The 13,666-nt window shown below is 42.3% G+C and overlaps 1 protein-coding gene across 5 annotated transcripts in view; it reads left to right on the top strand.

The window, feature by feature from the left end:
* The first annotated feature begins 2,715 nt into the window (after positions 1-2,715).
* The window catches only part of PPP2R3B (protein phosphatase 2 regulatory subunit B''beta), an 89,749-nt gene continuing 78,798 nt past the window's right edge, over positions 2,716-13,666 (top strand). Inside the window, exons 1-2 of one of the 5 annotated variants that reach the window (XM_048859536.2) lie at positions 2,716-2,859; positions 5,730-6,190. In XM_048859536.2, coding sequence (XP_048715493.1) covers positions 5,840-6,190 — 351 coding nt within the window. In that variant the 5' untranslated portion in view covers positions 2,716-2,859; positions 5,730-5,839. Of the gene's footprint in view, positions 2,860-2,883; positions 3,154-4,222; positions 4,349-5,729; positions 6,191-13,666 lie in introns of those variants that run through there. The other 4 variants (XM_075131023.1, XM_048859555.2, XM_048859530.2 and 1 more) reach the window with 4 other exon arrangements.

Here is a 13,666-nt window from a genome sequence, read left to right as displayed (position 1 = left end):
ACAGTGTAAACCTTTACAAATTCTATTAAAGTCAATGGAGTTACTTTGAATTTACACCAACATGCATAGAGAAGACTTTGACCCTGTGTATTTTTCACAGATGTTTTATTTTTTTTCTCTGATTTCTCCATCTGCTCCCTTTGGGAGATCTCATTGCCAGCGTCAACAACGGGCATCATTTCTATGCAGATGATATCCAACTTTACAACTCACTCCACTCGTTCTCTGATCCCTCTATTGCCACCTGTTGTCACTCTGTCAATCAACAGATGGCTACATCATCACTAAGGAATGCTTCAAAGACATTCAAAATCTTTTAAGAGTCCTCTTTGTTCCATGTCTCTGACTCGTCTATCACTCTGCTTAATTCAGACCTGTACTCCTTGGGCCAGAAATCATGTAACCTGTGACAAACTTTTTTGTCTTCCCTCATCTTCCATATTGAATTCTGTCCTTCACTACTTCCAGAACATTCACAGCGTTATCCTTACTTCAGATTCTGCTTTGCATATCTTATGCTCAATGCCTTAATCACTTCCCATCTTGGATAAAGCAGTTCATTACATTTTAGTCTTCATAAAATCCTACTCTCCTAACTTTACCGACCAATATGCAGGAACCAGAATACTATCTTACTTGAGAAAGTGGGGACCATTCAACCTATCCTTCATCAATTTACAGGCTTTCTTAACATCTCTGAATCCAATTTTAAAAACTGTGAAAAATATGAAAGTGTTTACAAGAATGGTTCAAAAAACTCAAAAACAATGACAATACCACCATTGTTTTGGATAGAAGGATAGTATTTTTAATACAGGAATTGCTTTCCTGAATTTGTTGGCCTTTGGATTTATACCAGATTATCTCTCAGCATATATGAACCTTCTCCTTTGCTCATCCAATCTTAGCTTCCTCTTATCTATTGCCTCTTTTGTTCACTCTTCACAGGTGGAGGAGCAAGCCCACTTTTTCACTTCTCCTAGATTCACCTAATCTCAAACTCAGGATATGTCTACACTGCAATAAAACACCTGGAGTTGGCCTGTGTCAGCTAACTCAGGCTTGCAGAAGTCAGGCTGCAGGCCTATAAAATTGTGATGTAGATATCTGAGCTTGTGCTGGAGCCTTGGCTCTGGGATGCTCCCCACCTGTGGGATCCTAGAGCCCAGGCTCCAGCCCAAGCCCAATATTTTCACCGCAGTTTTACAGCCCTGCAACCTGAGTCAGCTGAGATGGGCCAGCCGTGGGTGTTTTATTGCAGTGTAGACACTCTCTATTCCTTCCTTCTGAACCACTGCATTCCATTCCAACTTCTTTGTTGCTGCTTCATGTAGATGATAAAGTAGGGAAAGAACATCTCCAATGCTGTCCCAGTCCTGGAACACTGACTTTGAAAGACTGCCATTCCACCACTACACAGAAGATGCCAAAGGAAGCCATCAGCAAATAGATTAAATTTAGCTAAATCCTTTCTTTCACTTCACTGTGATACATGGATGATATATATATGAAAGGAGGTGAAACCATATCAGAAGAGAGGGTGGGGGATTCTGGGTACAAGTACAGGGGGCCTGCAGCTGTAGTGAGCGGACGCCAATAGGTGAGTGAAAAGTTGTGTGTGCAAGGGTATGAGCACATGTCCCTCTTAACCCCTCTCAATCCCACAAGCCTATCCAGAAAGTCCCAGAAGTTGATTTGTGAAATTTATACAAAGTGTGAAACTACACAGAGGTTTTGAGGCTGGAGAGAAAGATAAACAGTGAAGTGAACTACATGGCAGGGAGTGGCTCTCAAACTGTGAGAAGTTCTTAATAGAGAGATTGTCTATCATCTACCTTTACATTCACCATCGCCAGGCTTCACCTCACCTCCCATTTGCTATCACATGAACCACCTTTCCTCCCATTTGCAACCCCACCATAGCATTCCTATGGCAACTACAGCAATTGCTTACATAGAAACGCAATCGGAAAATATTTAATGTATTTTTAGCTCTCTTTTAACGGAACGTAACAGCTGGAAACAAGAAGAGCCAGCATCACGTGATTAGTCAGCTCTCTTCAGGATACCAGCAAGTACTCTGTGGACCATGAGCCACAGATTGGCAACTATTGCCAAGAGAGTTGCCATTCTTGAGGGTTTGGGGTGGGGGTGGGAGAGGGCCTAGGAGGGGCCTAGGAACATGGTGGCAAATGGCACTGACATGCAGCAGCACCCTGCGTTGCACCTACTTGACCTCAGTGACAAGCTGGGCCCCTACATTGTGCCTCTTATGTTGGGATGCACTATGAGGCCAGGCGGGAGCTTCCCCAACCCCGGGATGCCCCCCTTCACCCACAGGGTTCAGGAGGCTCCCAAGAGGGAGGGAGGGAACCCTGGTGATGCTGATGGCAGTGGCACAGGGGGTTACAGGAGGGTGCTAGGCAGCCATGGTGGGAGCCTGCAGGGCATGGGGGAGGGGGAGGTGTGTATGGGGGCCCACACGGGGCTTTACACCGCACAGGCGGCCGGGAAAAGACGGGACGGGTCACAGAGCGCCCAGCGCACCGCACCGCACAGGCTGCTGGGAAAGGAGAAGTAGACGGGAGGGGAAGCCAGGGGGGTGGGGTGGTGTCGTCACACCGCACAGGCTGCTGGGAAGGGGAGGCGCCCGCACGGCAACGTCAGGACGCAGCAGCCTCCCGGCGTGGCTGTGTTTCCTTCCAGCCACGTGCCCCCCTGTCACCCTGGCAACCGGGAGCAGCTTCTCGCGGGGAGACTCTCGTGAGAGTTGCGGCTGTATAAAGGGCCCGCTCTCGGGCGGGGCGGGCCGGAAGGCGCGGCGCGGCGCGGCGGCGGGTTTGAAGGCAGCGGCGGGAGGTGAGACGTGAAGCCGCCGCTGCTGCGCCCCGCCGGGCCGGGCCGGGGTATTGCTGGGGAGCGCGGGGCGGTCCGGGCCCTGGGTGGCTGCAGCCCCGTTTCCCAGCGGGTCCGTCCCGCAGCCCGGCGCCGAGCTGAGGGGAAGGGAGGTGAAGGAAACACGGAGCTGAGTGCGGCAGGGGCCTGGCCGCCGCCCGGGGATGGGGCGGGGGCCCCGGGGCAGAGGAGAGGCTGAGCAGGACCAGAGCCCTCAGTGGTCCCTCTAGTCTGGCGTGCCCTGTCTTCAGAAGTGGGGTAATTATCAAGGGATCCATCCCCTGTCGTCCCGTCTCAGCTTCTGGGAGTGCGAGGTTTCGTGTGGCCAGAAGGAGGGTGGGGTTGCATCTCTGATGATCTTGGCTAAGGGCTAGAGTGACCACATCTCAAATGTGAAAAATCAGGCTGGGGTAAAACAAAGCCCCTAATATTGGAACAGTCTGGTCACCCTACGAATAACCATGGGTGGACCTATCTTCCATGTATGTAGCTAATTCTTCTTTGAACCAAGTTATAGTTCTGGCTTTAGTCACATCCCCTGGTGACCAGTTCAAGAGGTTGACTGTGCATTGGGTGAAGTACTTCCTTATGATAGCTTTAAACCTGTTGTCTTTTAGTTTCATGACTCATGACCCGCACCAAGGCACCCTGGTTCTCTCTTTGTACGGGATGGAGTCTATCAGGAGACAGACCATAGAAGTGAACAGTCCTGCAGTGAGCTGGGTGGGATGGGCCACTCAATGAGTTTCTTCCGTATCATATCCTTGCTATTCCACAAACAGTGTATGAGTTCAACACCATGGATAACTCTGATTTCATAAACACAATATCTGAAAAGTTATAGTAACCAACGGAAGGGAGGCGAGGGGAAGAGATAAAGTTGATCATTTAACTAGCTCTGCCTGCCTTGTCTTGAGTGCTTAATTACAACCATTATCATTGCATAGTGTGTTTTGGCTGCCTCTCTCAGGCATGCTTTCCCTGCAGAAAATTACTGCAAAATCAACATGGGTGTTATGGAATCAAAATTGTAAATTTTGTAAATTGTATGCAATTGTATGCAAAATTGTATGCAATTTAGGGAAAGCTGAATCTTTACTCTGCCCTTATTTGTTGACACCCTAGAATATGGATTTTTTTTTTGAAAGCGTCTCCATGGTTTACGGTGCACAAATCGTGTTGGCTTTCAATGTTACATGTGCTCCTAATTCACTTAGATAATAGAAAATCCCAACCTGCAAATACATAGTGGAACATCTGACTTGCAGTTAATTCTGATTCACATTGTCTTGGTTTCAGTTAGTGTCGTGATCTGCAAACAAACCATATCTAAAGAAAATCTGAATAAGTGGTGTTATAGATGTTTAAAGGTTCCTGAGTTTGAGTTTGTCCATTATTGTGACGCATGCTAGCTGGAAGACTGGATAAAGGCTCAAACTTCCTAATTTTAAACGTATGTAAATTATGGTGCTAACAAAAGCTTTTCTTCCTTAACTGAGGTTTTAATAAAAATAATTACAACTATTTTGCATATCCATAAAGCCTTCCGCCTAAGGATAAGAATGCTTTGCAAACATTAAGTCCCTTTGACAGGTTTTTTTACAGATGTGGTGACCGAGATATCGGTCAACTACAGAACTAGGATAGAACGCAGATTTTTTTTTTAGTATTTTGCTTTAGCCCTTTGCTTCTTTCCTTAAATTCTGAACTCGGGCATGCTCAACCTGGAGTTTTGCCTCAGAAGTGAGAGTAATTCAAAGCTGAAAGGTCTTGCAGCCATCCCAACACTTAAAGCCATCATAGGTTTGCGTTGGCTTTTAAAAAAAACTGAACGTTCCATACATTGTAAAGGTTAATAACATTAAGTTGTACTTTCAACACTGATTTGTGGTGTTCTGACTGAGACATAAAAATCAAATAGTCTGAAGACAGCACTGTATCATAACTGTATAAACTTGATAAAAAATTTCATTTAGGATTATACTGATAAATCATTAAAACTGAGACAAAGGGATCATATTTTAAGGCATAAGCATAAGATGTGGAATTAAGGTTGAGTTTTCAACTTTAACTCTGCATTTCCTGACTCAAATGCTTGGTATTTCAATCTTAACATTTCATTAATACTAACTTCTTTTGCTTGGAATTTCATTGCTTGCATGTAATGGCTTTGTAGTATCAGTCAGGTTCAAAGCCTTATTTAAGACCCACTTCTATTTTCATTTAAAAAAAAAAGCCCTTGAAACTTTGCACATCTACACTCACAGAAAGGAAGGTGGGTTTTTTGGCAAAGTTGGAAGTAAATGTCTGAAAAGTATTAGGGCTTGTTTTCATGTAAAGTCTACAGCAGTAAAAGCTTTAGTGAAAACAATCCTAGGCTGACAAGAGAGCTTCTCCCATTGGTGTAGTTAATCCACCTCCCTCAGAAGTGGTAACTGTGTTGACAGGAGAAGCTCTCCTGTCCACATAGCACTGTCTATGTGGTGGAAGGTTAAGTTGGTATAACTAAGTTGCTTAGGGGTGTGGATTTTTCACACCCTGAGCAACGTAGTTATACTGATATTGGTCTGTAGTGTAGACCAGATAAATTATCTCTTATGCTAAGATTGTACAAAATGGGGACTCAGAGGAACAATCTTCACAGCCCAAATTAGTTTTAAAAGCCTTTTAATAGATTGTCACTAATCCATAGTTGATGGAATATGATCTGATTCTCATTTATTTGTATGTTTGTCATCAAGCCTTGTATCTGAGTTTGTACCATGTGGAATTAGTTAAGTCTTGACATCTTGTTGCAATCATAATATTAAGCAATAAAATCTTTCTTTTAACAGGCATCTTGGATTTTGTGCAACAGAGTGAAAGACAGTGGAATAAGCAGTGAAACGTTTTTAATCTGGTTGACTTGAGTTCCTTTGTTGGAACAAAAGTAAACTGGTAGAAGATGCTGGCTGGGAAAGTTTTGCAACCTGTACTAAAAATGAAAGTGGATGAACTCTTCCTGTGCTGGCTCAGTCAGCCTACAACCCAGTCGATGTTAAAGGATTGTTTGAGAAGGATCAAGAATGAAGAGAAGACTGAAATTGGTAGTGGAGATGCTGGGGACAGTGAACCTCTCATTTTTACTAATAAAACCTCCAAATCTAAACAAAGTATGCTAGATAACCTGATATCTCCTTTGGTGACTCCTTCCAGTCCTCCTCATCTTTCCACAGCTCTCCCCCTAGGAACTTCAACTAGCCCAAGAAACCTATCTAATATTAGAGGAATACGTAGGTCTGCAGGGACAAGAACAGTAAGTTCCTTTACTTTGAGACTTGAATTAGAATACCTTTTGTAATAGGTGAACCTAAGGTTTGTGGTGTTGATGAGTTATGAGGCTGTTTTTATTTCACCACTGCATTCAATCAAAAAGTGAGTTAGTGGCATAAATAGCTAGTGTTCGCTAATACTTGTCTAAACTACCAAGAGAGTGGTTTCAAAATAGCAGCCGTGTTAGTCTGTATTTGTAAAAGGAAAAGGAGTACTTGTGGCACCTTAGAGACTAACAAATTTATTTGAGCATAAGCTTTCTTGAGCTACATCGATTGCATCTGATGAGGTGAGCTGTAGCTCACGAAAGCTTATGTTCAAATAAATTTTAGTCTCTAAGGTGCCGCAAGTACTCCTTTTCTTTTTACCAAGAGACTGATAATCTTATAGCTGATTGAAGATTACTCAAAACAAGAAACTTCCAAGCATTTTGTTTCCCTCTGGAATCTCCAGTTCTCCAAAATCAACAATGGTGGTAGTTATTCAGTACTGTGAAGTGTAACGAAGTAATGTAAAAGGACACTTGCCAGCAAGTTAAAGAAGTATGGGCTGGGTGAATGGACTATAAGGTGGATAGAAAGCTGGCTAGATTGTCGGGCTCAACGGGTAGTGATCAATGGCTCCATGTCTAGTTGGCAGCCCGTATCAAGTGGAGTGCCCCAGGGGTCTGTCCTGGAGCCGGTTTTGTTCAGTATCTTCATAAATGATCTGGAGGATGGTGTGGATTGCACCCTCAGCAAGTTTGCAGATGACACTAAACTGGGAGGAGAGGTAGATACGCTGGAGGGTAGGGATAAGATACAGAGGGACCTAGACAAATTGGAGGATTGGGCCAAAAGAAATCTGATGAGATTCAACAAGGACAAGTGCAGAGTCCTGCACTTAGGACGGAAGAATCCAATGCACCGCTACAGACTAGGGACCGAATGGCTCGGCAGCAGTTCTGCAGAAAAGGATCTAGGGGTTACAGTGGACGAGAAGTTGGATATGAGTCAACAGTGTGCCCTTGTTGCCAAGAAGGCCAATGGCATTTTGGGATGTATAAGTAGGGGCATTGCCAGCAGATCGAGGGATGTGATCGTTCCCCCATATTCGACATTGGTGAGGCCTCATCTGGAGTACTGTGTCCAGTTTTGGGCCCCCACAGTACAAGAAGGATGTGGAAAAATTGGAAAGAGTCCAGCGGAGGGCAACAAAAATGGTTAGGGGACTGGAACACATGAGTTATGAGGAGAGGCTGAGGGAACTGGGGATGTTTAGTCAGCGGAGGAGAAGAATGAGGGGGGATTTGATAGCTGCTTTCAACTACTGGAAAGGGGATTCTAAAGAGGATGGCTCTAGACTGTTCTCAGTGGTAGCAGATGACAGAAACGGAGTAATGATCTCAAGTTGCAGTGGGGGAGATTTAGGTTGGATATTAGAAAAACCTTTTTCACTAGGAGGGTGGTGAAACACTGGAATGCGTTACCTAGGGAGGTGGTGGAATCTCCTTCCTTAGAAGTTTTTAAGGTCAGGCTTGACAAAGCCCTGGCTGGGATGATTTAGTCGGGAATTGGTCCTGCTTTGAGCAGGGGGTTGGACTAGATGACCTCCTGAGGTCCCTTCCAACCCTGATATTCTATGACACTAAACTCTGACAAATATAATATCATACAATCTGAGCTGTATATCTCTATGTTGCAACTCTTACTAGATGCTAAACATACCACAGTGAATGCTACATGTGCAGGAAAATAATTTCCTCCTAGAGGATTAGAAATTGCAGAAATTTGTTGATTTTAGTTATAGAGTAGCTGTTTTAATGAACTTAGCATCTAAGATCTGATCTACACTGTGGGGGGAGGGGGATCGGTCTAAGTTACGCAACTTCAGCTACACGAATAATGTAGCTGAAGTCGACATACTTAAATCTACACACCGTGGTGTCTTTACTGCAGTGAGTCGACTGCTGATGCTCCCCCGTCGCCGCCGCCTAGTCTAGACGCAATAAATTGACCCCTGCTGGATCAATCACTGCCAGTTGATCCAGCGGGGAATGTAGGCAAGCCTAATAAGTTAGTATCCACTCTTATGTGGGTGTGCATCTGATAAAATCTACTACTGGTTGGATTTACAAGCTATGCTAGTGTCTGAAATTGGTATTAGGGATTTCATTTGACTAAAGATGTGGAGTAGAGCTTTACAAACTAACATCTCTGGTTGGAAGCTCAAATTCACTTATTATCCAAGGGCCACATGTCACTTTTCCTGGTGCTAATACAGAGCAGTGTACTTTACTAGAGTTTGAAAAATTTTCCATACACACCTAACTCTACAAAGGGAGTGGTACTATCTACCAGTAGAGGGACAACATCCTGGTGAGAAGCCTAGGCCCAGATTTTTAAACGTAGTTAGGTGTTGCTTTTGTTCAGCATTGCAAAACCTAAGTATCTTTGCCTTAGGCGTCTAAATCACTTTGAAAATGAGGCTTAAACTCCTAAGTCAGTTCATCATTGCAGTGCTGAGTGAAGAAACATTTAAATCCCTTTAAAAATCTAGGCCTTAGTCCCTTGTTATCCTTAGGCTCTAGGAAGGTTAACTAATATTTTGCCTTTGCTTCTGGAGGGTCATCACTTGTATCCTTTTCTGCTTAGTAGATGTATAACTTGAAGTTCTATCAGTATTGTGTAGAGGCTGAATGATTTATTGCCTCAGACTTTGTGGGAATCTGGTTTTAAGTATGTGCTTTTCTTTCCACTTGTTTGATTTATGATGGGCACAGGTGCTTTCAATTTGAATTCCCAGTGGAAGACTGCTAGCTGTAGAATTTCTTATCCAGGAAATCAGAATGAGTCAATCTTGCTTTTTTTTCCCCCCCAATACCAGTAGCTGCAGAGTGGTCGTAACATTTCTCAGTGAAAAAATCCTCCAGAAATTATCTTTATTGTGAAAGCATCATAACATAGAACGAAAGTGAAGAACCTTAGTTATGTGGACTAATGCTCTTTTGTTATCCAGATACTATGACTGTATTACAAATGCGTGAATTCATAGAAATTGCATATCAGAGTAGTATTGGAGCCAGTTTGTTTTTTTTATTCCTTCCTAGTACAGTAAGGCTAAGTCTGGTATCTGTTTTCCAGCACTTTCCTGACTGGCAAGGAAAAGCTAAGGATTGAGGATGGAGGGGTGGGGAATTTAGGTGGATCATTGGTGGATTTACAGCTTGCTATAGTTAAAAAGAAACAAAAAAACCTGTGACCTGGTCATCCAGATTTTGTGCCCATCTTTCTGCATGAATCTGTCCAGGTCCAGACAGGAGCTCTGAGTACAGGAATACTATTTGTGTGGAAGCCCAGGGACGAACGCTTACTGACTCTAGAAGCCAAATCTCAGACTCAGTAGCCCTATAGATGAAGTAGTGTTGATTATACAGACATATCCATAAAATAGCATGTGGCGATATACCTTTTAATCAAAGAAAAGGCTAGTTTTCTAAAAGACTAGGTCTGAGGGAAAGATGTATTGCTGCTTATCCTTAATTTAATGTGGTTCTGCCATAGAGCAGAGTACTAGATGTACTAGGTAAACAGATGTGAAGTACTAGTACTAGGTAAACAGATGTGAAGACATTTTCTTTCTCCCTATAGTGATAAACTTACCAGGCACCATATTTTGTACAGAACCTCAGACTTGATTGCACTTTAACAGAAAGTAATAGTTTTGTCAGTAGGTGGTATGTTTCTAAGCTCTCCTTTCATAAAGCTCCTGACTTACAGTGAAGGCCTCAAGTATTGGGCAGTGTTGCAGAATTTGCTGCAGAACTGTTCTAAATTTTTAATCTTTTAAAAAAAAATGGCAGCTAGCCTTCACTGTTACGACAAAATCCTAAAAATGAGAATTGAGTGTAAACCAATGCAGAGTCTTCATGCAGTCTGAAATTATTTCTGAGGGCTTGTTTAAACAGTGTGGTAATGTGCACTCAAGGGGTGTGAATTCTCAAGCACATCAACATGATGCACACGAACTGGCCCTTGAAGATCTTGCTGGCATGAGCTAAAAGTTCTTAGTGCCCGTTAACATAGTGCTGTTTGAAACGGGACTGCAAGGGCCAGTTAGTGCACAACATGTTGATGGGTTTTAGAATTCACACTCCTTGAGCATGTATTGCCGTACTGTGTAGACAAGCCCAGAGCTGCCTCATCTCCGTGGGCTGATAAAATGTTGTTGGTTTAAAAGTTAAATATCAACACTACTGAATATTATAGCAAAAACATCCAACTGTCATCCTAAATTGCTTTCCAGACACTTTCAAGTCAGAAACTACCACTAACGTAATCAAGTTGCCCCAATTTCCAGTTTCCCCCTCTTCTTTAACTGCTTATATGGTTTACTTGTGTTGTCTCTGCAAAGTCTGCAGCATGTTATAAACTGAAAATGGCAACATAAAATTTAACCTGTTTAAATGTGTGGCCTAATTCATCGCTGTTCTATGGACCTTTTAAAGTGTGAAGAGGTGTAAGACCCCCCTGGACAGCACTACTAGTGCGGTAGGGGTTCCTGCCAGTAACTGGGGCAGGCTGTGCGTGGGTCAGAGAAGACACGGTGAAGGCAGATCAGAGACAGGAGCCATGGGGGGCAGATCGGAAGTGGGAGAATCTAGCTGGGGCAAACCTGTGCCCCAGGAATTGTCTGTGCAATGGCTCATAAGAGTGCTTGCAACAGGACCACAAGTTAAGGCATCCCGTGACACAAGGATACAACATCTGATCTATGGGATTGCTGTACTAGCTTTTTAGTACTGTATTCATTTTCACATCTAGTCCAGTAACCTGCAGTTTTGAATTTAAATAAAGGTGCCCCAGAACTCAGTGTGGAGTAGAAGTGTGCTACAGAATTTGCCTAGTTTCTTGATTTATAATAGTGCAGTGGCAATAGTTGCCTCTTGTTTGAGGCCTGAAAACAACTTATTAGGCGTTTCATTATCTGTAGGCTTAAAGTTCCATTATAGCAGAGCAGATGGCAAATGAATGAGTTGGTCTTCCACTACCAAACATAGGCAAAACTACTGAAGTCACAACCTCTCACATTTCAGTGCAATAGGCACCAGAATTTATCTGTAATGTAAGGATAATTTTATAAATATACTAAAAGTAGTAACTATTTGACAGCAAGGAATTGCAACAGTTCTTGTTTGAAGCCTCCTTGGTGACAACAATAGAAAAAAATGATGGTCTGGTGAGAGAATTTTCATGTTTCTAACAAATGTATAGCGGGAGGAAAACTAAAATTTTGGCAAAAAATACACTTGGGATTTGGTTCCATGGTTATGTCACTAGAAACCCTTTGAAGGATATTGGAGTCTTACAGATTACAGTTGTTTAATCTACTCCATTCTTCAGACAATACTTAAGAGGGGAAAGAAAATCTTTTGAAGTTAATATTACTCAGTTTGCTTGGCAATCTGAATACTCTGCAAATTGTGTACCGCAGCTAGCCCAATGCATCTAACAATCTACTTCCCCAATTAAGTATACCAGTTGTTAAAGAGAACTGAAAATGTAGTCATAATGGGGAGTAGGGGAAGTCATAAATGAAAATCTAACTTTCGTATAGATAGTGGAGTGGCTTTTATAATACTGTTTAGAAATGACCCTTATAAGCTCAGTTCCCACCCAAAATTTGGGTCTAAGCTACAGAAAACTTATATGAACACTGGTCTAATTTTATTATCAGCTGAAGTGAACCTTCATCTTAAATGTTTCTCTTCTATAAAACACAGTATGTTTAAGAAATAAAAGTTGCTTTTGAATAATGTGCATTTGCTGGGTACGTCAACCCTTAAAATAACACCCTTGGTATAATGGCAGGTTCTCCTATGGCTGCTAACTTTCTTATAGATTCCAGAATCTACCCTTTTGTCCTTCAGATGCATTCACAAACCACCCATTACAATGTTAATAGAATGCATCTGTTTGTGTATGTGTACTTAAGCATGCTTCCAAGATGAGTTCAAACAGATTTACCTACAGCTAGTTTAAATATAAGTGAAGTTTGGAATCCTAATCTTCCATAAATGAAAAACAAGTTCCTAATTGTAAAAATAGCTTGTAATATAGCTTCAGTAATCCAAATTTAGGTTCTAAACAGGAACCATAAAAGCGATAGGAAAAAAATTAAGATACAATATTGTAGCATTTGGGACTATGTACCAAAAGGTGATATAAGAGAAGGGTCCTACTTCTAATCAGGAATAGTGGAAGAATGAACAGAATTTCTTAGAGCTGCCCAAAATTTCGCTATAGCCAACTTCTTTCAAAGTCTCTGCTCTTTTAACTGCAGAAGGGAAATGTATGCATGCGCTTTGCGGTTACTGAAGTATATATTTTCTTTCGGGCAGAGGCCTCTTCCATCACAACCTTTGGTACATTTGGGCTGAGTCACTGAATTCTGATATCCATTTCTGGAATTATCACAAATAACATACAGGGCATGCAGTGGTGCTGAATACCTACAAACAAATAGATTTCAGGAGATAACAATGAGACCTGAATTATAATTCTCTTTGGGGTTAGTCTCTATAAAAGGGTTTTGGGTCCTGAGAAAACAGGTTTTATCTGAAGGGAGGAAAATCTTGTTTCTCCTGGGCCATATTCCCCACACAGTCAGGGGAGAGGCAGGAAGAAAGATGATTGAGACAGTCCTCCGCTAATGTAGAACATAGAGTACACCCTTCTTTAGCCAGTAAAAGTGCCAGTCATATTTGAAGATAAGCTGTGTTTGTGCTACATCAAAGCCACTGATGATTCAAGCAGCTAAGAGCCAGTAGGTTAGAGGATGAAGACTTGGAAGGAGTTAGTTTGTGTGCTGTTGCATGGACAGCATAAAGGATACACATTGTGGTATGTGCTTCCATGATCTGTCCTGAACCAAATCTGGCACATTAGAGTGGGATGCCTGTGAGGAACAGATGTCTGTCATTCAGCCATCATGTTTAGGTCTAGGTTTTTTCATCTTGCTTTCACTGGGTCAATGTCAAAGATGACTTTTGCAGGGAAGTTGGTAGGCATTCAGAGCAGCTGACTACACCACTTCGGAGAGAAGGATCTGTTTAGTTAGAAAATGGATCTATTCATTCTACTTGAATTTTTACCATTTGATGTTTTCAAACATTTGGAGATGCTTCATGTGACTGGTGTCCAACTCCTTTTCAATCTTAACAGTACATGCCATGTTTCAGTCCCATATGTCAAAAAACTGACCACTGAAGCATTTATATAATCCTCAGCTTTGTGTGTCTACTTATCTTAGTAGCCCAGATTGATACTCTGGTTTTGAAAACTGAGAAAGCAGGTGCAGAATTGAACTTGATTTGTTTTAAGTTATGTAAAGTTACTTTACTTGTAAAGTCCACCAACTAATTTTAACCTGGGTTTCACTTTATTTTTGCTCTTAAATATTCACACAGAGAAAATGCCCT

The sequence above is a fragment of the Caretta caretta genome, chromosome 1 (assembly GCF_965140235.1).
Source record: "Caretta caretta isolate rCarCar2 chromosome 1, rCarCar1.hap1, whole genome shotgun sequence".
Classification (NCBI taxonomy): domain Eukaryota; kingdom Metazoa; phylum Chordata; order Testudines; family Cheloniidae; genus Caretta; species Caretta caretta.
This window is presented reverse-complemented; position numbering and strand designations above follow the sequence as displayed.